This window comes from Rhopalosiphum maidis, chromosome 3 (genome assembly GCF_003676215.2).
Source record: "Rhopalosiphum maidis isolate BTI-1 chromosome 3, ASM367621v3, whole genome shotgun sequence".
NCBI lineage: Eukaryota > Metazoa > Arthropoda > Insecta > Hemiptera > Aphididae > Rhopalosiphum > Rhopalosiphum maidis.
The window spans coordinates 33,875,449-33,902,477 of NC_040879.1; the positions used below are offsets into that span (position 1 = coordinate 33,875,449).

The following is a 27,029-nucleotide window of genomic DNA, read 5'->3' on the forward strand; positions in this document are numbered from 1 at the left end:
ATTGAATTATAGGTACCTGCATGTACATAATATATTTTGTATTGTGCACTGCGATAATGAAAAATATCGTCGCGGGACCATCGGACAGTGGTTTCCCCCTTCGACCACTACCGTAAAATTCCCCCGTCCGATTGTTTTCGGTGGGCACTGCGTGCGCAACCATCATACACCAATCACAGGTCCTGTGGGCGGAGCTTGTTCTATCGGACAACTCGGAGGTACCGGGTCTGCCACGCGCCAACGTCAGTCAGTCGTCAGTGAATCACGGTAGTGCTTCCGTCATCGTGTTCGTCGTCCTTCCGTTTGCCTCCACCGCAGCCGCCGATTGACGTATAGCCGTAATTTCAAAAAATCTCGCATAGGCCTAAGTCACGCTTATTTTTTGTCTGCAACGATCACAGGTGAGTTGATAATAATATTTTATTATTATATTATATAATTTCTATCGATCGGAAATCGTATAACAGGTCACTGGGATGGGACTCGCACGATAACCTGCGACGAGTTATTGAAAGGATTTGACGTAACGTAGGTAATTTAGGTATTTAAGTATTTTCACAATATTTGATTCTAACGTCTTTATTCTGCTAAATTATTGTGATATGGTAATATTCTATTATATTTCACGGATAACTATTCGGTAGGTACCTATAATTATTCTTTGGGAATGGAACTGAATTTTAATTTTTAATGGAACTAAAAATAAGTTTATCCGTACATTATTTTGATAAATACCTGTATGACAATTGACAATTGTCCACATTTATTAATATTGCGTATACCGTATATTAATATCGTGTACGATTTAAATGTTTAAATGTGTATGGCATACACACATAATAATTATTGTTATAAATGTATGAGTATCAATAATGTCTCTCTCTCTCTCTCTCTCTATATATATATATATATATATATATATATATATTACTTACGTGTATCTAGTAAATTATCAAAATAGATTTATGGGGTTTATAAATATTTATATTGTAACATTTTTTTGACCATTTCTTATATGTTTCAAATATGTTTATAGTAAATACCTAATGTTTTCGTAAATTAAATAACACAACGTAGGTATACTCACTTACGCACAAATGAGTGATGAGTATTTCATGCATAATTTAATATATTTTAATGTCATCCGAAAGTTGAAATTGTGACTTAAAAAAAATGTATACTAATTTATGCTTTATTCATTACGCTATAATTTGTCGATTAACAATATTTTATAATTAATCATTTACCTACCTACATATATAATATTTAATTTATTATACATAATATATCTTTAGTCGTATTCTTGGGCAATATTGCTATAGAAATTATTCTCGTTTTCTCGTTAATTTTGATATCGCATTATCGCGATTATAGAAACAATTTATTACATTTTTAGCGTAGAGTTGTACTGTATATATTGGATAATATAAAGAAAAATTTTTAAAATAAATACTTACTCGTTTAAATTTAGTATACTGTAATTACCTAGATATTTGCTCGAGCTAAAAAAATAAAATAGAAATTAAAAATCAAATATATTTTGTTTATTTTGTCTGTAGTTTAAAATACAATTTATCGTCTCGTTATTATTTTTTCAAAACATGCCTTGAAAGAAATTGTATGTTATTTTTATACATATATTTTGTTTATACGCTGATCGCCAAAAAACCTCGAAAAAATAACAAGTTATTATAATTTATAGGGCTACAACACATAAACGCAACCCAAAAATGCAAAAATAAATATCTCATAGGCGTAAATAAATTTTACAAATTTAAAGTGTATTTTATTAAAATTATAATCAAATTATTAATCGAACTATTATACTGTAGTAAAATGTGTATATATCCCAGGTATTCCACGCCATTTATTAAGTGACGTGTACATGTTAATTTAATATAAAATGTGTGTGCTAAATAAAATGTACCATGTGCACCCTCTGCACACGTCATAATAATATTTTAATTTATATATGCTTATGTTTATTCTTAATAGTTATTACATGTTAGGTACCTTTAAAATAATTTCCAACTGTTTCTTTATAAATTTTTTTCGTACATATAAACATATTTTTTTTTTAAAAATGTAGATAAATATATAACTTTCTATTTCCATGTCTTATATATATAGATAACCTATGACAACGTATCTATATAATATAATATATAAACATAAAGTAGGTACCTACATATTAATATATTAGTTATGTGATATAATAATGCTTCAGGTAAGATGTTTTTATTCAACGAATATTGAGCAATCATCATATCTATATTATTTAAGATAGGTGATATATATATCCAATTGCGTTTCATAGCTTTTATTTTCTGACTGTGATATAGTATAAAAACGTTTGCTTGTAGCTCCATTATTGAATATATAGGGATATATACCACTCTTTCTGCAGAATAAACGTATCAATAATAGACAATCCCTAACTACTGTTCGAAACGACTCTCTAGCCTGATTATACGCATAATTTCTGGACAGTTAGATCGAGTCACATAATAGGTATAATGTTTTTATTGAACAATATTTAATATATAATATAATATATATAGTGGTATAATAAGGAATTATATTATATTATATTACTTCAGTATAATGATTATTCATTAGTGTTTACTTTTTTGTCAGTTAAAAATGAAAAAAATAACAATTGGTGGTAGGTACCTACATAGGCGGTGATTGGGGGGGGGAGCTTAGCCCCCCAAAAGATCGATAACCCCCCCAAAATTATTGAACCATTTTTCAAAGTCACGTAGCCGGCCGGACGTCGGACTTATTTTACAACAATTGCCAAAATCTTAGAACTTAACAAAATATTTTTCTCCCCGAAATTTTGTCAATATAATAATTATTACAATATATACCTACTTGTCATCGGTGCGCACCAGGCGACCGTCGCGACGGATTGAAGTATTCAATAACTCTTCAATATTATGCATTGGAAAAGATATCAATATCAGTATTGAGAACATTATTAATATATTTGATAATCAAAATGGGTTTATTATAGTAAAATAATAAAATATTTTTTGTATTATAAATTAATGATTTTAAAGTACATATATTATATGTAGTTAGTAATGCGTATTTAGTAGTTTTTCTTTTTAGTTGGTAATTATTAGTTGTTTATTTAGTAGTTAATGCGTATTGGAGGTAATACAGTGGACACCGCTTTAAGACTCATTTTGGACCAGCGTAAAGTGAGTCTTATAACCGAATGAATCTTATAGTCGAATTGAGAAAAAAAATTGATTTATATATTTATGAATTTTATTTTATTATATATTTTGCATTAATTTTAATTTACTTTAATACATATAGTATTACATATTATTATATATCTATTATTGAATAAATTTAAAAATTCTGATCATAAAATTAAAATTATAATACATATACATATTATAAAAGTTATAACATATTAATAAAAAATGTATTTTGGATACGTTCGGTTCGGTTCCAAACGATCTTGAGCCTAATAAGTGACTGAACCTTATATCCGTGAGTTTTATAAACGGCGTATATATTGATATTAGTGAGGGGGTGTTCGGGCAAAGCCTTCGCGGCTTATTTTGCAAAGAAAGATTTTAGCCCTCCCTAAAATTCAATCAAATCTCCGCCTATGGATACCTATATCAGAAGTGAACTGATCTATCGTTAAGAATTGGATTTCGAATAGTTTTTTTTTTTTTTTGTAAATAGACTAATTTTTCATATGGCTTACGACATGTATACACGGTGTTATTCGTAATTAGTATACTATAGTATTATGTAATACGTCGGTAAGACTAATATTATTATAATTTTATTTCCTATACTTTTTACCCTAGAATTAGATTGAATTAAATCGGCCGTCTATAAAATGTTACTCATCATACCTCGATTCATATCGCTAGTTATAGGCCCGGATTCCATTTTAACTCCACGTGTATTATATAAATTATACTTATTCGAAATAATATTTTATGTAAAGAAAAAAATCTCCCTTTGTTATATATATATATATTACTTGCATATTTATATTATATATCATGTCTCCTACAGTCTACGTAAATAATTCACGCAAATGATCCGCCGCGATGTAATAATTAAAAAATCGATGAAACCCATTGGCAAATGACTATAGGATTGCGCGGCGATGTCACGCCACAAGGCAATTAGTTAATATTTGAATAGTTGGTGCTGGCTGGTATATTGTTATGCCTATGCCTTATAATAAATATATATGATATAACATGCACACACACACACATGTGGACATACTTGAAACACACGCTATACGCTCCAGTATACTGTGGTGAATATAATATATAACTGTATATTATTGGTATATGAATTATGATGTGTTATATTTCTATTATAGAGGTAGTTTTTGTTCGGCATTCGCATGTAATATGTGCATATAATAATATAATAGTAATGATAATCGTGCATTGGATAAGTCTCCATCCAAAATTTCTAGTTATGACATTAAAATTTAAACGGCAAAAGAGATATTGATTGTTTAATTGGTCTAAGTTTTCGTCACGATATATTCTTTACATTTTGCTTAATAATATAATGATGTGCCATCGCATGCGCAATCCCATTGTACTGATCCCTGGACGACTGCACTAATAATTCATGTAGTAAACGTAATATGAATTATAGGCAATGTATGTAATTAGGTATGCACGTATAAATAATTGGCCAATGAAAGTAACTATATTTTTAGAATTATCGCGGATCGATTTAAATAATAAAATAGTCTTACAAAAATTTAAATCAAAAATATAAAATCAAAAGAGTTATCTGTTATACATAAACCGGACAATACGGTTAAAAAGTTTTTTATTTTCACATTTAACAAGTCGTAATATTATACTTATTAATTTTATTTTATACAATATTATGTAATATTGAAGTATAGATAATAGATATATAAAAACAAGTTATAAGACAGGTTCACTCTGAGAGTATGACAATCAATAAACTATAATTTCCATTGATAGGATATTTTTAAATTTTCAAAGATCACATATATTGATTTTTTAAATTTTTATATTGGTTTATGTATGAATTGATACATATTATAAAAAAAAATTCTTTATTTTAAAAATGTTTATTTTATCTATTTCATATTTATTTCAATAGTATAGGTACTAGGTACTATTAGTTACATATTATAATAGCTAACATAGTTAATAATTTAAAACTGTAAACAAATTGTAAAACTTCATACTGATAATGACTGCATATCAATCGGCCAGTCAGATGAACACAATGTGTATATAAAGTATCTAATAAACTTATTTTTGAACCTTAAGAGGGCGTCACAACCACACGTGTTTCTTCATCTTATACAAGTACAAATTTACGCTTAGGAGATCACGTTTAGCTCCATATTGGCATATTGGTTTAAAGATTGGAGTGAATTAACCTATTATGAAACTTTATAGCATTATCTGTGTTTATATGTTGGTTTTTTACGATAATTTAATTTTTTAGAAAGTTCTGCGTATATAATATAACGTAAATTAAAAATGCACATAACTCGCGTAAAAACCAACATATAAACACATATATATATTGATAATTTTCTTACTATTGAGTTCCATAATAGGTCAAATTACTCTAATTTTTAAATTAACCGAGCTTAACGTGATTTGCTGAGCATAAATTTGCTTAGATTACGCACTTGTAACACGGAAACAACACACGCAGGTGTTACAGGACTCTTAAAGGTATTATGTATAAAACACAAAATTAATTGTTTAGTTCAAATGAAATATTTTTCACATGTAATTAAGTCTGTCCATAAATATAGTACCAGAAATATAATAATCTGGAACTCAATTCATTGATCACGGTTTTCTCATAATTATACAAAGATGAGGTGTATTTATTAAATATCCCTTGGCCCTTCTACTGAAAGTGAACCATACAAAAGTGTTTGTATCTATAGCTAGAATACTTTTATATATACCATTAAACATTAGCCACACTGACCAAAGTATCTATCGTCGGTATTAATTAAATTAAAAATGTCGAAGATGACAGTCTTAACTTACTATTATGTGCATTTTAAATTGATTTCATTTTCTTATTCATTTACATATCATAATTAAATTATGATATATATGATAAATTTGACTAGGTATAAATTATGATAATTTATACTTAGGCGAATTGGTTTAAATACCAATTGTGTATCCGAAATACGCACACGTTAGACATATACTATCACGTTGATCAGCATCACGAAAGTTTCACCATTTCCGTTTTATTTCAGACGATCGTTGCCGATTACATATTATACAGTAATTTCACATTCAGGACAGCCGCGGGAACATATTAAGCAGTAGTATCGCGACATCATCTGTCGTGGTATTATAATATTGCAATTTTGTCGTCGTCGTTGAAGGCTTTGTGAGGCGACAATGAAACTTCAGGCACGTTCGTCGGGCGGCAGCACACCGTCACCGCAAGGTCCACTAATGTCGCCGACGGCTGGCACCAGCGTCCGGTGGTCGCACCGGAACAGCGCGTTCTGTCCGGTGCGGTCGGCCGCCGCGGCCGCGGACACGCCCGCCGCCGAGATGCCGTATCCCGCGGTGGCAACGCCCGGCCACATGATGCCATACGGATTTCTCAACGTACCCATGTCGCCGTACCTGTGGCCGCTCATGATGCCGTACTCGCCGCTGTCCGCACCAGGTCAGGCATTCTGCGCCGCCAACACCGGCACCACCGAATACCAGCGTCAGCTCCAGCTTCAGATCCATCACATGCACCGGCAGCAACACGAACGGTTTCGGCAACTGCAGTTCTCGCCCGACAGGGCCAGCGTGGACGCGGCCGGCCAAACGCCCGAAATGGCCAGACTCGGTAAGTGTGTTTTTTGCTGGAGATCCGTTTGGATATATAAAATATATTATAATGTCACCCATTCGTTTAGTATTCAAATGTATTATACAATTAAGAGGATCTCTCAGTGCACTATACTTTTTAAATTGTCGATTATATTATTATATACCGGAATAATTATAAAAATATAAAAAACCAATAAACTCAATAATAATTTAATCTTTATTTATTTATTTTTTTTTTTTTGGTAATTTTCTTGGTGATTTCAATGTAAAATTAGGTACTTAAAAATCATAAATAATTAAAATAATCGTTTTACATGAATGCGTTTTATTCATGTTGTTCGTGTGCCTTATAAAGAGAAAATAAATATTGCACTGATGACCTCTTGTAATAATAATAATTATGAGTACTAGGAATCTGTCTGTTTATTGTCTATACAAATATTAGTTAAATGCTATTATTAAATCAAAACAATATTATTGTTTATATTAATATTTTTATATTATATAGCACAAAATATAATAATTAGAACGGTCGACAATAAAATTAAACAGTTTAACAATTTATGTATCACAAAATTTGACATACATTTTGTATACGATAAAATATCGATTGTAATCTCGACAAAGTTAAATACCATTACTATATTCGATGCTAACATAAAATTTACAAAGTTACAATTCTGTATTTTGCCAAGTACATATTATATGTCGTCACTGTTACGTTCGGTGTCATAGCCAATTGATTCTTTAATATCGCCCAAAAGTGTTTCAACCACCGGTTATAGGTTGTTATTTTATTATTAGGTGATCATATTATTTCCAAATTTAAGTTTTAGCCATTTTTAATAACATAAAAAAACCGATTATAGGTCTTTTATAATTATCAAACCTGAACAATATTAAGCAACTTTGTCGTGAACTAAACAAAAATATTATACCATGGCGTCTTGACACACCCCGCGTATCAGTCATATCCATGTGTAATTTTATATTGTTTTCTAACAGCTGTGCAACCCTAAGTGTAAGAATGATGACATAAAAATGTTTTAAAATAAAAACCAATCGAATCATCTAAAAATGCATGTTTTTTATAATACATTTTTTCTAACATTGTACACCAAGATACAAAATTTATTAACACAATATTATAATATTTATATGTCAATAATTGTATTATACTTAACTATACTTATAATCGAAAAACAATGTTACTATCACTTAAATAGTTAAATGCGATTAGTGAATACAAAAACAGTTAAATAGGGAAAAAGCTTCTGTAAGCCAAATTAAAATTAAAAATGCTACATTTTTCTATAACATTGTAATAAAATCATGTTTTATCGTTATAAAATAAATTATATTATTCCAATTTACTCGTCAAAATAGTCTGGAAGAATATGTTTGGTGATTTATTTCAAATTAGGTTGTTTAATTAAAAAAATTGTATATATACGTATATGTATTTAATTATTAACTGTGGAGGTTTTTTTCACCGATGACAAAATTCTATTGTAGGTAATCAAGTATGTTATAACATCCCTCTTAACAGTAATCAACTTTCCAAACACTTCCGAGGTCATCGTTTAAACCTAATAAAAATAAACGCTATGTTATAAGAATTTTGGTAGATTTAGATTAATAATATCTGCATACGTATTATAACTGAAATATAAAATCAGTATTTAATCGTTACGTTGATTATATTATTATAATTTATAGTATCATGTCTGAAAAATGAATAACTGAGTTTTCCAAAATAATATAATAAAAATATATGACTTTGATTGAATTCTTAAGGTAGTACGGTGTAATAGTGTACACGCATGCACAAGTCATCGTACGGGTATTCGAAAAATATTTTTGTAAATACACTATACAATGAATAATGCTAATAAGCTGGCGAAAAATTAACATACTTCTAGTAATCAAATTTCTATTTTGAAAAATCATTTGAATTTGTTACCGTCTACTCTATATTTTTTAGAAAATAGATTTTGGACATTTTGGATAGTTTACGTAGTATAGTTCTAAATAACTTACTTGTTAAGTTAATGTTAGCACTTTAAAGTGCTAACAAGATAAATAAAATAAAAAATTTTCCCTACAAAACATAGAAAAGAAGCTAACAAGTTCAACATTCTTTTCAAAATTAAAATTGGACTACTAGAATTACATTTTTTTTTCGCCAGCTTATTGTTCTAAATGTATAAACAATTTATTCGCTTAGAACCCCCTTAAACGAATACGTTCTTCGAAAATTTACTCAACACTGTCGAATACGGTTAAAAGTATTTTTTAGATAGGTATATTAGTGACATTAATTTATATGATATTTAATATTCCGTTTGTACATAATATTATATAGGTACTCGTGTTATATACACCTAGTTAAATCTGACCTCATGAAATTATTTTTAAATTTTGAATTATTAATCATGTTTACATTGGCTTCATTTGTGAATTTTTTTTCAACCCCAGTGCCTTTATCTAGTGCTGTATTCAGCAGAGCGATTGTAAATTCTTCCGATTTTAATGACCTATAATAAGGCTAAAATTCTTTGAAGAATCTATTTCAGTACTACTTGATGGGTTTATGTAAATTCTTCCGAGTCTTAAATAAATTCGTTTGTACATTATTGTAATTTATTGTATTATTAAACTTTAATGTTGTTATAATATAAACGTAAAAATCAAAGTAATTTTTACGCAACTCTGAAGAGTTTACTAGTTTTTAAAATCGGATATTTATTACCATCCGTCTATCAATCCTGTAGTAAGCCAACTTAAATATGTCCAAATGATTCATTCAAATCTTACCCCGCAGAAATCATCACGAGTCATAAAATATGGTTATAACGATGTCTTATGTTTTTATATATAATTTATTATAAATATAAAATAGTATATAATAAAATGATAAAGTAGTACATGTATAATAAATATATACTTACAACAATCCAATTGGCAAGATATCTTTTGAATCTGATAGCTGTCGTTTTATCGCTTCATCAGTTGTTTTATATTTTATCGTACAATATAATAATATAATATACACATGTCGTAATGTACTTACTGTATGACGAGTTACATAAGCTATCATATAATAAATAAAAAATATATACGCTATACGTTTAGATCGTCAAATATTCAACCCCGAGGAACCGTTTCCATTAAGAATTGAATTATTTTTTGATTTTATATATATTATAGGCTGTATGTACTTGAATAGGTATATTATGTTTATAATATAGTTATGATATTATATATACTTTATTATACATATTCATTATGCAGGGTACCTATCTGGCTACCTACCGCAGTCGACGAGATGGCTATCGCCAGTAATCATTTATTTTCACTTTTATTCACTGGTCATATAGGTGTACATATTATATTTACATAATTTATGCGACAACAACCCTTGTCGCATCATGATATTGTATATGACACGGAATGACGGAATTATAATATCATCGTTCTTTTTTGCCGTTTACGGAAAAATAAAATTTTACTTTATTATCACTATTATCATTTCAGTAATTTATTATTTTTTCAATACGCGCGGTAAGCAATTATAATTAGTAATTACTGCGTATATTATGGTGTAACCAGAATGCGGTAAATTATATGGCGTGTCATACACACATTTTTGACAGCCGCCTCATGGAAATTAAATTTAGTCGACGATAAATCGACCGAGTGCATCACCAACTGCCCGACGAATTGGTCCGATTATAGGTATAATATTATAATATTATGTCCCTGGCGCACACCGTCATTCCATCACACAATGTATATTTAATAAAGAATTTTTATATAACAATGTAACCTAAATGTATAATATTGTTAAGAAATCCAACTGCAAATATTTCAGATGAAGTTTCTGAAACGCCGTTGAACTTGTGTATCAAAAAGCGAAGTCAAGAAATTTGGTCGCCCGGAAGTTTGTGCGAGAAGGAAACGTCACCCGTATCCGTTGCCCCGGAAACTTTAACAGACAATGTTCTGGGAGTAGAGAGATCTTTTCAGGTACCTATATATAAAACATAGTCGTATCATAATATACGCAATATCATACTTTTACTACGTTTGTCGCACAAGAAATTTTAAACGCACTTCGTATTACTTTTTTTTTTGTAATTTGCACCTATCTGTTTTATGGTGTATACAAATTCGACGTATTTTTTTTCCTGTTTGCTTATAAGAAAAATCGCACTAAACTTTTGCCGCCAATAATGACATTAGAAATGCACATATTATACTGCTTTGATTTGCCAATCTACGATTTCGGTTATTATTGCTTTATACATTATTTATATAGATCCCACTGCCGTTATAATTAGTTTTATTATTTTTACATGTCATTTTTAAATGACGTATTCGTATCGATGTTTAGGTACAGATATAACTGCTCAGGTAGACCAATCCATTCATTTCATTATGATAAGGAATAGGTGTTTCGTCATAGACATAATATGAGGGGAAATTGGTTCTTTGATATTTTATGGTGGTGGCAAATATATCATTATTTTTACGAGAGCATATTATGTAATTTCAATTTTATCAAAAAATATTTATGTTGTAATAGTTATGGATGTACACTTATAGGAGTGCTTATTTTATATAATATGAATAGTACTTCGATATATTTTTACTAATTATACAATTCAACAACACTTCAATGATAACAATAATAATAATAATAATAATTATAATGTGTATATACCTATATATATTTTATAATATTATTGGTAAATTATTTGAAGAGTAAATGGATGTCGTCTTCTCCCATAGTATATTAATTATTTATACACAATAAGTAAAAAGTATTTATTTTATTTTTTCCCTTCCAAAAAAACCCTACTATTATCCAAATTAAATTCTTACTATATTACTATATTAAAATGGTTATACTTGCACGCATTCCTTTTTTATTCAACAGGCTTTATTTACAAATCTTTCGTTTATTGCGCAATAAATATTTTCATAAACTGGCCTCATTTACATATTTTAACTTGCGAATGATTGTTTTATTGTGATACAATGCGTAATCCATCCGTATTAGATCGTTGTGTCGAGGACTACTGTACACATCTCACACGCTCATTAAAAACAATCGTCCGACGCGTATATTCATTTGTCGCCTATGTGTGTTCGGTCATGTATACTATATATAGGTATTACCGCATAATTGCATAGTTAACAAAATATTGTTAATACAGAGTTAATAATCATAAATTCATAACGATCACATCATAAATTAAACAGATGCGCCAACATTTTTTTTTACCTCGTTGCGATCAATTAAAATAAATTTATAAAAAATAAGAAATTACAGTAGTTCTCGTTTAAATATTATTATAGCGGATGAAATACTTTATAATATAAGTACACTGTGTACTGTACTTATATTATATGGTTTGTCGGACTCGTTCATTTTTGTGTTGTCTCAACGTTTATGAATTCTTACATTATTTCATTTAATAAAATAGGTTAGGTATATTATTAACTCACAAATCTGTAACAGAGAAAATAATGATATTTTAGTGGTTGTTATCGCCATTTATCCGCTCGACAGGTCATTATTAGGAGGCAAATAGGTTGGCGATTCAGAAAGTGATTTTTAGTGGGCTTTAAAAATTTTAAATAATTGTCATGTATGTGCTGTGCAAATATATAATATCGTTTATCGATGAAAAAAAAACAGAGGACGATAAAAAGCTCCACATGACCGTTATTATATAGGTATAAGTACTCCCGTGTGTTCTTGACGTAGAAATCCAAATCGACGGAGAATTCATCATCATTAAATATTTGGTAAACGCACATGGTAACCGTATACATAAACGCCCCCGCATTAATCTGTTTATTTCTTTTCGATTGGATATATCCAAAATGTTGTTCACTATATTATGCTATTTTACAACAATATATATTATTATTTATTATACTTAAATTCACAAACGTATATCGGACACGCGATATTATATGGCCACTATATTGCAGGGTAGTACTTACCACATTGACCGTTTTTGGGTCACTTCTCAATAGGTAGAGAATAGGTACAATAATATCTATATACGTATTATATACTCGTGTTATAATGACTTATAACCGACGAGCATAAAATATCCAATTGAGACTATTTTATTATTATTATTATCTTTATTTGTGCTATACTGTTAAACGAATAGCAAAAAATTATGTTGTAAGCAATAAGCGTATTTTATGTGAACAAATGTATATAGCATAGAAATCTACGGATAATCCTAAAAATGTTATTTTTATGATTTTGTGTGTTTTTATTTGCAGCGGTTCTATACATGATAATGTTTTTTTAGATAAACATATGATAGCGTTATTGATTACCTAACTTCATATCTGATTTGGGTGTGTGTAACATTATTTTATCCAAATACTGCATAAAAACTAAAAAGTAATTAGAATAACTGTAATATGGTTCGCGAAAATATTGTATTATTATAGCGGCGCACTGTACTGAAAACGCGTATCACCGCCGCCGAGAAGTCGTTAAAAAATTTACGTCATGTCGGTCTTGTGCGTGTATAAATATCACTATAATATACTCACACGCGTCATACGAGTTAATCGAGAACGTATGAGATTATTTTTTTACTGCCGAGCGCAATGGTACACGATATCAATACATATACATAGCGACTTGATCTTGCGACAATATTTCCATATTTGTCACACCGCAGCTAGGAATATATTACAGTATTGTATGTACAGAGACGCAAATGCGGCCACGAGTTAATTAACGAAATTGCAATTTTTTTTTATGCCACTCTCCGCGACGATATAAAGCTCGCGGGACCGTTGTTGATTATTATTTTTTTATTTCCCATAGCGTCGGCGATTTAAACCGAGTTATACTGCGCGCTTGATATATATTATACTGTCGTTGCGACGTCGAGTTTCGTAAACGTGTTTACCTCACCCCCTCACCCACACGTAAACCGATCACCCAGCGCCTTTCTCATTGCGAGTCTATAATAATGTATTGTGCCAATGCGCTGCTGTATACGACGATAACATAATTTATATACATAATATTATGTATATTATAAAGCGTTAGGCATATATAGGTATATATTATACGTGAAATGGTTTGAACGAGTTGCACTTTAGCACGAGCTAAGAATAACGACTTAGGAGTGTAAGGGGTGGCTGATGAGAAGACCACACGTAGATGTAATAATATTATATACTTGGCACTGATGACAGATTCAAAATGTGTGACCTGATATTAGTAGTAATACGCCTAAATGCCTAATACGAGTAATGTGCGACCCTTAGAAATGGTGTACGAAGATACGGATGAACAGAGCTTTAAAAAAATAAATCGTCTTCGAATACCTTTGCAAAATTCTGAAACACGAGGATAAGAAATAAGAGTAAACAAAAATGCGTCAACTTAATTACTGATTCAACTTAAACATGAATGTTGGTGATCATGTCATCCAAACAAACAAAATACACATTCCGTAAAATGCTTAACAGGTATGATAGCTACTGTCTATAATTTGAAAAATAACGATTTGATAACTTGGAAGTTGGAATATAGATACAATAATAAAAATGTTAAATCGTGAAATTGATAAAGTTGTTTTTATCAATAATTTAATTCATAGGTGGTACATCGGGACTGGTAACAATATATTCTTGTAGGTACACGTAAATCATTATAATTTATTTGAGGCTATATGATTATAATGATTACAATAATATAACAATGAATAAATAATAAATAATATATTTTACACAATAAATGATAAAAGTATAACAGTAGAAAATATTACATCTGCTTTGTCTGTAGTACAAATATTACTCAATATATTATATGTACCTACATCATAATCATCGTCAAATCGAAACAAATATACCGAAACATGTATATAACAGTCTATAGGCGATTTGATTCACGGAACTAGCAAAATAATTAATAAATAAATATACAAATTAATAGGAACCCTGATTTTTTCGCCACGATATGCGTGTTTTAAATTGTCTGCGATTTATAATCGTTAATAACTACCTATGCGTAATTATTACCCTAAGCTTGGTCGGAGAGTCACAACCATGCGTACGATTATAAAATTGGACAGCGTTACATTATTATATGTATACAATAAATCATGTGTATATAGATATACCGCACGGTGAGACGCGGTCGCGAATCTCAACCCCTTAAATCGTATTTATGAACTTTTATAACAATCGTCCAGGCGAAACTCGATCAGCCCACTCACCCAACGTCCAACTGTTCGCCATGAATTCTTGCTTTCTTTCTTAACGTCGACTATCACTGGCCTGGAGTGCCAGCCGTTTCGTCAATTGCCGTGTATAATGATTATATAATATGTAATAGGTTAAATTATTAAGGCGGCCATCTCTTTTTAGTTTTGATTTCAACAGTAATGAAATCATCTTTTTAAAAAAAATTTTAATGCGATAATAAGTTATAAATTTAATACGTATTTTAATTAATTTTGCATTGCATACTATACATATATTTAATGGGTAAAGACAATATTATAGCTTAAAAAACTGAAAATTTCTTTTATAAAATCTTTAACTTGTGAGTAACAACTAGTGACTCGCCAAATTCATTTCACAATTGATAGATCACAAAATGATCAAAACCCACGAAGTAATGATTTTTTGAAACCCAGACTTTTTTGTAGTCGGTACAATGTACATACGTTTACACTTTTAGTTAATTCACACCACAGTCTCGCGTATGCTGTGTTTGGGTTTTCCTAATGTTTCAAAGTTAAATTTATGTATTTAATATGTAGACATTTTTTTTATGCTTTTACGTTTATAGAAACTTTGCCGCGTCTATAGTGTGTAGCATATTTACGAATACCCATTTACGCAGTTTTTTTTTTCAGTGCCAGTTATGCTACAAGACGTTTAAGCGTTCTTCCACGCTATCGACGCATCTACTTATTCACTCTGACACGAGACCATATCCGTGTCAGTTTTGCGGTAAACGGTTCCACCAGAAGTCAGATATGAAGAAACACACATATATACACACTGGTGAGTATCTCTATAATAATCATTAGAGTAGAGCAAAAATGAAATTTTATTTTATTCGAGGTTTATCAAGTATATGTAAAGAGTATTATTATTTAATCGATGTATAAAGTCACACAAAACCGATGATGGTGTGACGGTTAAAATATTTTGAATAACCAAAATATTCATGTACTGTATGTATACTATTATAATATTGTCAAAAACACGGTTTCGTAAAATAATATACGCCGTTGTCGGTGACAGCACTTATTAGGGCGTATTTATATTAACTGCAGCGAGCTCCCGTCTACGCTCGTCTTCATTTATTACTTCATTCAAAGCGTATAAAAAAACTGCAGCTGCATCGTTGTATTATATATTATGCGGGAACGTACAATAATTTATGGTGATCCCTTTAATGAAGACTCATAATATTTAAGAAAATACTGTTTTAAAAAATATTTTTTTAACGTACTTCTGTTATAAAATATATATTTTTTTAAATAATTTAATTGTATACTATTTTTTATTGCTATATTTTTTTAAGTGTTTTACACTTTTGAATGACTACATATATATTTTATTTTACATTACAAAGCAGAATTTTATTTAGAGAAATTGAATTTATATAAATCAAATTTCGGAGTTTATTAGTTATAAATGTATAAATATTTAAAGTTATGATCAGTAAAGTAGTGGGCCGACATTTTGTGAAGTACCCCTGTACCATTTCAGTCAGCTCATCTAAACTTAAATATTATATAATATTGAAGTACTTAAAAAAACATTTTGTTTTGGAATAAGGAATTAAAAATACATTTTTTTTATCAAAAAAGTAAAAAATTAATAATAAAAAAAATAGTAAAAAATATATATTTCAGAAAAACATTACTTCAAAACAGTTTTAAAAAACTATGCAAAAAGTATTATTTCATAAACGTTATAATTTTTTTTTCAAATAATGAGTGTTACGTAAAATAGATCACTCGGTGGTAAACCTATACCGCGTGTATCATATATGTAGTGTTTGGTTAACGGGATGGAGGACACGGTAGGGGCGTCCCACGAAGATAGATTGACTTTTCCATTAACGCAAATCGCGTCACTACACTATTCTTATACGTCGTAGACCCAGGCGTATGTGCAGTAAAACATGCACCACAGTGACTACACACACATTATACTATTACAGTAATAAACATATTATATTATATTATTATAATAATACTTAAGCCCGTATTGTGTTTGAACACTGGCACGAGGCACGAGCGCGCGTTTGCTCGGTTACCCTTGAGAGGGTTTTCGACGGTGGGCGCGACAGCGGTGTGGAAAATAAGAGGTTAACAAAAAAAAAAAAAAAAAAAATAAAACACAAAAAATACGGTTAGGTAAACGGATACGTGTGACTTAACGGTTCGAAGATTCTATACACACATACGGTAAGCGCGTGGCGGTGCCGCTGGTTCCGGGTGGTGGTCTCGTCGCGCAGAGGATGCGCGGGGGCGTGCGGAGGAAATGCAAAAATAATAAATATATATACCCCACAGTCGCACTCGTTACAATAATATATAATATTAATATCTATCGTACACACACTTATATATTTATATATATATTGTACATAAATACGACCCTATAAATAATACATCGACGGCGGCCCTCGTCGTATATAATAATAATAATAATAATAATAATATTATGTTATATTGACTATAAACGCGTGTGTGATGTGCCACCGCCGCCACCGAAGCGAGTCGTAACAATAATTCCTCGGACGTGTCAATATTTATTTAAACGGTCGACCGAGGCACGCGTCCGGACGCGTAAATTTCCGTACGGTTTTTATATTGTGTTTTTTTTTTACCTCGCCGTCTCGCTTCGTCCCCCGCGGCGCAGGTTATGTATTTTATTATTGTGTATTTGTATTTTTTATACGAATATCAAACGATAAAGCGAAATTGATGACTTTTTCTAGTTCGTTTTTTACTTAGCTTGTATGTGTTTGGGCGGCAGGTACCTATGTAATTATATAGGTACAATAATAATATTATGATTTATGTGTATGGTTTATTGATTTGCCCCGGCGGGGTGTTTTTCCGTTATTATAATATACTTGTATTTGTATTTGCGCAGTAAATTTGTAGCGAGACCCGTGTAATGTCACCGCAACAAATTTGTTAGACGCGTCACGCGTATTATTGTCATTTATTATACTGCGACATTGGGACAAATAAGTTATAAGAAGGATTTTAGCACTCGTATGTTTTTCTGTGCCTCTAATTTATGTAGCAAATATCTGCAAAACATACACATTTTAATTTAATTCTCGAGCGAATGAGCAATAGGTGGAGATGGGCTAACTAAATGTAACTGGGGCTTTGTCTTTAGCCTCCACTAGATGTTTGTAAGTTATAAATTATAATAAACAAAATCGTTCATATTATTAAATTATATTTTTTTAAATTATATTTTATTGCTCAGTATAATATTATTATTTTATACAATTTCTTAAAATCGATAGGAATTTTAATTTTTTCTTCAGCATCATCCAAATCTCCTCTTAACTATCATAAGAGTATAAAATAAAAATGTGTTTCTTCTCGAGAAAAAAAATTAAATCGCACCTAATTATCACGAGTCCAGAAATTAAAATATGTTTAAATTGCAATTATCAGTTGCCTAGAATTTTTTGGGAGTAGCCAAATTGGTTCCCATTTTATCATTTTTATGACTATATTATACATTTTTGAATATTTTTTTATGTAGAAAGTGTAATACGTTACTAATTTGTACATTTTTAGTATGGATTAGATCGATAATTATTGATTACTAATTTGCAATAATTATTAATCAGTATCCACATTGGCTGGCTGGTTATTATAATACTTTTTTTTTAGTTTCATATTTGAATGTAATCGAACGCATATTTTTAATTATTTTGAGTTTTTAACTTCCCCATTTATAACTTTTCAGTCTAATTATCATTAGTCATTTCTATTATTTATACTATCGTTGAAGGAGTAAGAGGGAATGAAGTGGAAAATCTGCAAATCGGCAAGGGCACCCTTCACTTCCTCCTCTCCCATTGCGAGTTATTGTTTTCTAGACGTCAAAAAACTCAGTTATACAGGTCGATAACAAAATATTAATATTTTATTATTAATTCCACCCGCGAGAGCGCGGCGTGCATCACGTCATTCCGATTATATATTTTATACGTGCGGTATCTTTTTATAATTTATTTATGATTTTTACGTTCGTTAAAAACCTGTGCGGTAAGAAGGTCGAGCGTTATTATTTAATAATATATTTAAATATATAATATACATATATACTCGCGACGTGTGTACACACGAGAGTTAATGGGCGCCCTGCGATTCAACACATACATACACACACACACCAAACGCGTGCGTGTGCCCGTTTTCAGTTATTTTTCTAGTAATTGTCGGCGACGTCTTTACACTATATACGTATTTCGTAAATAATGCGTAATAATAAGATATTTCACCCGTAAATCAAACGTCCTTTAATAACGACGTTTACACACCGACTCTCAAAACTTCACCGCGCGTATATATTATATATGTGTGTGTGTATATAACATTATACATAATATATACTTTTATATGTTATATGTTTATATATATATATATATATATATATATATATATATATATATACATATATACATGTATATAAGCATTAAGTATATAATATATATACTGTATAGGCGTGTTTGTGTTGTTTGTCCGATCTGAATAATAATATATAATGATTTATCGATAACCCTCTGAAATATTATTATGTCGGTCGCATATACCGTTAAGTATGTGCGTGCGTGTGTTATGTAGGACTTGGGTACATATAATATTATGTTTGTTGTATATATATATATTGTAGGAAGGTGGTGGGTATATAAAGTCCGTTTAGACCGGAGGTTACACCCCTTAGCACTGCCGTAAATCGTAATAATAATAATATTATTATTATAAGTATCTATTATAAGTATAGACGTTTTACCCGAATGATGTAAAACGCCAAACGGCCACGGTATATACATATGTGTTGGGTGTGCACATATTATTTACCGCTGTGGTTTTGGTGTAAATATTATATATTATATAATATGTACCATATTTATTATATACAAGACTAAATTAAACGGAACTTATTGTAATTGGGATTTATATTCACTTTAAGTCCTAGACTGTTGTGTTTAGGACACAAATTAATAATTTTTATTCACGGTAGAATCCGATAAATAACACACACTTCTGTCTTTGTACATTACATATTTTGTGCAAATAATATTTTTTAATTTTAATTCGCCTCATAAAAAGTGATGTTACTACTAAAATACAAAATCCCTTTAAAACTACAGCTCAACTTTACAAATAAAATGTTTACTATATACTATACTATAGATATACACTGTTTTAATAAGACCGCTACTAACCTACACAATTCTAGTTCAGATACCCGCTTGCCAAACGAAAATTAAAATATATACCACTAATACCTCGTTTATAAATAAAATATAAATTACATATTATAAGAATTTTATTCTTCGTTACTTTTTAAATCAGATAATGTAGCCTACTATTATGTAGGTCGTTGTCAACATGAAATAGATACGTGAAATTACCATCGATGATTTGGGTTTTCTACGAGACAAAAGTTTCGGAATCGCAAAAATAATAATCGGTAACTTCTAAGAATTTATTTTGCATATACCTATGTATAATTTTCTACTCTTTGGTCATAATCATTTTGTTCCAGATGAATTGCGTATGATATACTTACATCATGCCGCGGTCATATAAAGTATTATAATTTGGCATATAAATTATACATACCTACGTAGTGTATACGATTTAATTCATATAAATCAATTATTTGAATCAATTTTGCGATTTGAGTAATAAAATAGGTACTTACTATAAGCAGTATAAGCTGTGTAATATGTATATAGATGTATATTATACTATTATAAGTATCAACCTCGAGATTTTTAAATAATAAATAAATGTATACACTTATTTAAGTTTGAGAAAAAACTGCGATATATGTACATTGTACAATTATACATACATTGATATATGTAATTACAGACATCTACTGAGGTCAAAGTTGCTATTGTGTTTTTTGTTTTAATGCATCTCAATGAATTTCTTTAGGTCTTTTTTTAGGTCAGTCGAGAAATGTCACTGTGTGCCTAGGATAATTCTCGTCCAGCAATGTGTTCCCGGTTTATGGGTATTGTGTTGGTATACAGAGTGTATCACAATGATCTGACACATTCAAATTTAATTTTAATGTAACATTGTCATATCTCTATATGATACACCGTGTATAGTTGGGTATAATGGTATAAAAAATAATAATAAAAGAATGTGCGTGTTATATACTTGAATTAGCTAGAATTATTTAAACAAACGCTTAATTAACTTTAATTCTAATCGTTAAAACTTTAAACAAAAAAACATAATTACCGCTATATGTTTGTCATAATAATAAGTAATAAAATCACACATCTTCACATTTGCAAAAAAACTTACATTCATTAGCCGTTGCCCGTTAAAGCCCATAAAAACAAATCTTATTTTCTTGTTATTTGTAGTCAATGTGATTGTGTTACATTAGTTTTTTCTACATTTATAATTTATTATTCCCTTAACTTTTCTATGTACGCGACAGTCAACCAAACATTTTACGGCAACGAATTGATTGCTGTCATAAAATAAATTACTGTTATAAATTAGTATAAAATTAGTATACTTCTAATTCAGTCGTTACATTGTGTGACACGTACATAACACCCCTTATAATATTGAACACATAATTATTATTATTATCCACTTCCTAAAATATTCAACAGCACATTAACGTCGGAAGAAACTCACGATCAACTGAAACATCACTTATACTTCAATGAAAAAAACTTAAATCTGTAATAATTCGTATGTAAATTAATACCGTAGGACAGGGGTCCGAAACCTTTTCGTGTAAATGAAGCAATTTTTCAAATAATTGCAAAATCGTGATTTTCAAAGAGCCGCACTGATTATAGGATAGAAAAAAACAGGCTAATTATGTAATTAAATAATATTAATCACGGTAATGTATACATACATTTAACAATTAATAGTAGTAACAATAACAATCACAGTATATATTAGTGTATAAGTATATTATTATTATTATATATTCTTTTCCGGCCATCACTCCATCATTATGCCACTAGATTATATTTTATTGTAGGCGTATCGTATATACCCCGTAAATGTCGATCGAACGATTTGATGTCAGTATAGAATTCCAGGTAATACCTATATTTAAATATACGCATGTATATGAGAGGTACCTTATACTTATATATTAGTAAAATATTATATTATACACCCACGGTATGCGATACATATTTTATAAATTGATATATTTTTGAATACCTACGTGCGTATAATATAAGCGTGTGTACGTATATGCCCCCTCCCCCGCGGACACAATAATAATTATGGCCTTTATTATATTATTATGTCGATCTGTAATAATAATAATAATATACATCGACTTTCGACGAACACTTTTATTTTAAACACATTAATTGTGTGTGTGCACAAGCCTTATAATACTATGATATGCCGCGGGCGCGTGGCGACGATTTTTGGCGAGGTATTTAAAATATTTTAATAAAAAAATCAATCGCAAACGGGATTAAGTGCGAGGTGTACTGGCTATCGGGGTTTTCCACCGTGTAGAGTATATAATTTGATGTCGTGTAAAAAGCTCAGCTCTCGAAGCGTATATGCACGTCGTCGCAGGCGTCGCACGAATACAATGTATAATTACGGTATAGCGGGTACATAATGGCGAATGCAATTAGTCGCGGTAAGTGCATTTTAATTATTGTATACGTATAGCATACGAAGTACATATATACACTAACCTACCTGACTTATTATATACTTTCGTAGTAGGTATATCATACGGTCAAATTGAAACGGCGGCGGTGAGTCCTCGGCCACATGCGCCCTAATTCACCCCCTACCGACCCCTCCAAACCGGGCACGGGCGCACGCCACCCACGTACGCTAAACACTGACGTCACGTGCAGGGATTGGTGTAAAGTTTGCGCGGTCCGTCCGGTCACTAGCGGGGGAGGTCGTGACTGAGCGAAACGAAAAGGGGGCGCGTCGAATGTTTACGAGCATATTACACACACACACACACACACACACAATATATATTATAATATTATGTGACACTATATTATAATATACAGAGTGATCGTTTTCCGTCTGAAATTAGTAAATTTTGGTATATTATGCTGTAGTGTAGTACTGTAGTGGCGTAATAAGAAATTTGTTTTTGTATTTGTGGGTGAGGGTAGCACTATATGCTGTCCGTGAGTAATATTATCAAATAATGTAGTAATACCTAATAATATGTTGATAATTTAAAGGGTTTTAAAACTGAAGATTTATAGACTATATAGACAGGTAGTTGAGTTAGATAAGTTACGTATAATTCGGTGCATAGTATAGTGTTATTAGTAAAAAAGATGAACCTCCGAGGAGATCTACCCCTACCTCCTCCTTCCACATAAGAATTACGAGTTTGGACGTATACCGCCCATAGGGAGATCTGTGATGGTGAGAGATTTGAAAAACATGCTTATGATAAAACATAATTGTACGGAGCTGAGTTGATGGAGCTATCTATGATGTGGCTGTAATGCAGACTGGAATAACGCGTTATAGCAAAACATTGTTTGTGTCGTATATGCAATAGGTGTCCCATCTATACCGAATGACCTTTGATGAAAATATGTACATAGATTGTGCGCGTACAGACGTTAGTGAGATATCGTCGAACGATACAGGGGAACACGTTATCATAAAAAAATTACTAAACTCGTCGGTAAATTGTTTGCGGGGAGTAACTCGAGAAATTCATTTGAGCGTGGTAATTTTTCTCGGATAGCTATTACGTGTATTCACCGATGCACCGTTCGACAATCGCGTGTATTTCTGTATACACATAGCATATAATATTATATTATTATAAAGCCCCGCGTGACAGTACGGGTGCAGTGTTGTTAACGGTTGATATTTTTTAAGGGTGCAGCGACTTCGAATAAAATACGATACAAATATATAATAATATAATGATGTATAATATTATACCTATGTATATATATATTTTAACTGGGTGATACGGGGGTGTTGTGCGATGTATTATATTATATTTGTTTTTCCCGGTCATTTTTCAGGTGAGAAACCGCACAAGTGCGTGGTGTGTCACAAGGCGTTCAGCCAGTCGTCCAACCTGATCACGCACCTGCGCAAACACTCCGGCTACAGGCCGTTCCCGTGCGGCCTGTGCGACAGGGCGTTCCAGCGGAAGGTGGACCTGCGCAGGCACCGGGAGAGCGTGCACCCCGGGTCACCGGCCGCCCAACAGTACCACATCACCAGCACCACGGCCGCGGTGGCCGAGCACCCGACCGCCGTCAGCATCGCCGCCGCGCTGCAGGCCCCGTCCCCTGCCGCCGTATCCGCTTCCGCCGCGGCCGCAGCCGCAGCTACAGCCTCGGCCATTGACGCCGCCGTGGCCGGAAGTGGCGGCACGGTCAGCTAGTGGACGCGCCGCGGAAATGACGCGTCGACCGGCACACGTTCTCGTCTTGGCGGTGCCCAAGCCCACTGCCGCACTAGTCTGTACCGCGGCAGGCCTGGACACCGATGACGAAACGAGAGGACGAACTCTTGGCGCGCTCCTCTTCGTCGGATGTTCGACACGTCCGCGCAAGCGAAGGCGGTGACCACCGCCGTACAGCGACTCGTCAAAGACTAATATATATATATTTTTGAAAAAACCTATTCTATATATACAAGTACGCGCTGCTACCGCCTCCGTGCCAACGAGACCAAAGTGAATGTCCAAACATCACCGTTCGGGGAAGTGCCACAAAGAATTATCTTCACAGCACCTACCCGTGTGACTGACAGTACACCGCGAATTCTTTGGCCACGAACATATGCAGGAAATATTGAAGAAACTAACGATTAGCATTTAAACCGCAACACGCGATGACGACTACGACGGTCGTATAATAAGCATTAATATAATATAACACGTCATTATGTGAATTACGACCGGTCGCCGCCGATCAGGGTGGTCTGCGCCTGGCTATTTCTTTTACGCGAGTTTTGCAGAAATATAACTTAGAAAAATAAATAACGCCCGCTCGCCCCGGGAGGCCTGCAGCGCCGGTCTCTCGGGACGCATCTCCAACTTGCGCGAACATATGTTTCATCCCTCCACCCACGCATCGGCGGGTTATACATCATATTAGAATGCGTACTACATGTACGAGTATATTATGTCGTGTTCGTCGAGGAACTTCTTGTTAGGCAAAGGCCGAAAATCGCGTGTACCTACCTACTGCAACTGGGAATGAGAACGGCACACGTGGTCGCTCTACTGCAGTGGTGTTTGTATTCAATGCACTCGACAAGTCGTGATTTATAGTGTTATCGACGGCCGAAAAGAACTAAGCGTGAACGCATTATTATTTATAGTCAACAGAGTCAACAGACCATTATTATTATTATTATTATTATTATATTATTATTGTACATATAATTATTATTTTAACGTCGAGTCATATATGTATATCATAAATATAGTTCATTACAATCGTAACCCGCAGCAGTTCGCACACATACGGTGGGCCTCGAACCACATGGATTCCAGTCATGTACCTGCCGTACACCGTAGCGGACATGTGCGCATCTCTAGTCCGTCCACACGTTTACCATTCGATTCTACTAGTGTGCAGAATCGTGTAATATATAATATTATGACGTTATATAGCCTCTATGTTAAGTATTTCTATTTTGGCGCGTTCGAAACACGCCGCACAGTCGGCGAGTGATGGACGCAGCTTGATCATTATTAATAGTATTTAATAATATTATATATATATATATATATACTACGCATTCACCCCATACGAAAAATGCTTGAAAAAAATGATTGCCTATAGTTTTTATTAACACTTTTGTTTACGTGTAAATATTTTTATTATAATTTCAATTGCATTCAGCGTGTTGTTGGCCATTGTATCGATTACGATAGTTATATTATACCACGGGCTTTCGCAGCGTTATACGCGGCGTAGCCGCACGCGCGTGTACACTGGGCGCGATAACATTACGACGAATTTAAAAAAAGAAACCGTTTTACTTTTTACCGATGCCCGTTTTTGTTCGAAACAATTATTTATACATCCCAGCGAAGAAGAAAAAATATATACACCGGCGCGCTCACAACGCGGTAATAAAAATACCCGGCACACATTTCACAGTTTCGGTCATTTTTTACATATATTTTCTTTTATTTACACCTGTCCTCACTGCAGTGCAGGACACGTGCGCATTATTAATTACTTTGCCGGCGCCGCTAGATAGTAAACGGCGCTGATATTATTTTTACCGGTATACATACTTATTACTTCGACGTAAAGCAAGCTCAATGCAATTGACGAACAATCCGTAATATTCGCATTTGTCATAAGTCATCGCTATCACAACCATAATCCTATTGCTAATATTTTCGATGGTCCCACATTTCGGTGACTTTTTTTTCATCATCATTATTAATAATAATATTATTGAGATCGCTTCACTTCGTGTTAACCATATCATATACATCATACTCAATATTATTGTACACGCGTTTACTTATCGTTGTGATTATTATAATATATATACCTAATGCATTTTTATTTTGTGCTAGCTTTAATAAAGTGATAATTAAAATGATAAAATAACAATATTAAGTAATACAATATTTTACACTGTTGTCGTTCGTAAACATATTTTATTATATTTGAATAATTAATTATTATTATTATTATTATTGATATTGATATTATTATATTCGTACCGCTCCGTTGTCCGTATACACCAGTGATTTGTAAATTACATCACGATACGCGACGGTCGGTAATTTTATTAAACTCTATGTAAGGCATTATTTTGTTCCTTTTACTCTAATTTTTTTTTTTTTTTTATATATTAATATGTTTTGTTTTATTCTTTTGTTTTTCTT

The 27,029-nt window shown here is 31.9% G+C and overlaps 1 protein-coding gene across 1 annotated transcript; it reads left to right on the forward strand.

Annotated features, from left to right (window-relative positions):
* The first annotated feature begins 261 nt into the window (after positions 1–261).
* LOC113556225 (fez family zinc finger protein 1-like) lies at positions 262–26,681 on the forward strand. Its single transcript, XM_026961046.1, has 5 exons — positions 262–401; positions 6,281–6,876; positions 10,735–10,889; positions 15,779–15,929; positions 24,184–26,681. Exons 2-5 carry the CDS (start codon positions 6,429–6,431, stop codon positions 24,549–24,551), a joined length of 1,122 nt encoding a protein of 373 aa, XP_026816847.1. The 5' UTR covers positions 262–401; positions 6,281–6,428; the 3' UTR covers positions 24,552–26,681.
* The last annotated feature ends 348 nt before the right edge of the window (positions 26,682–27,029 follow it).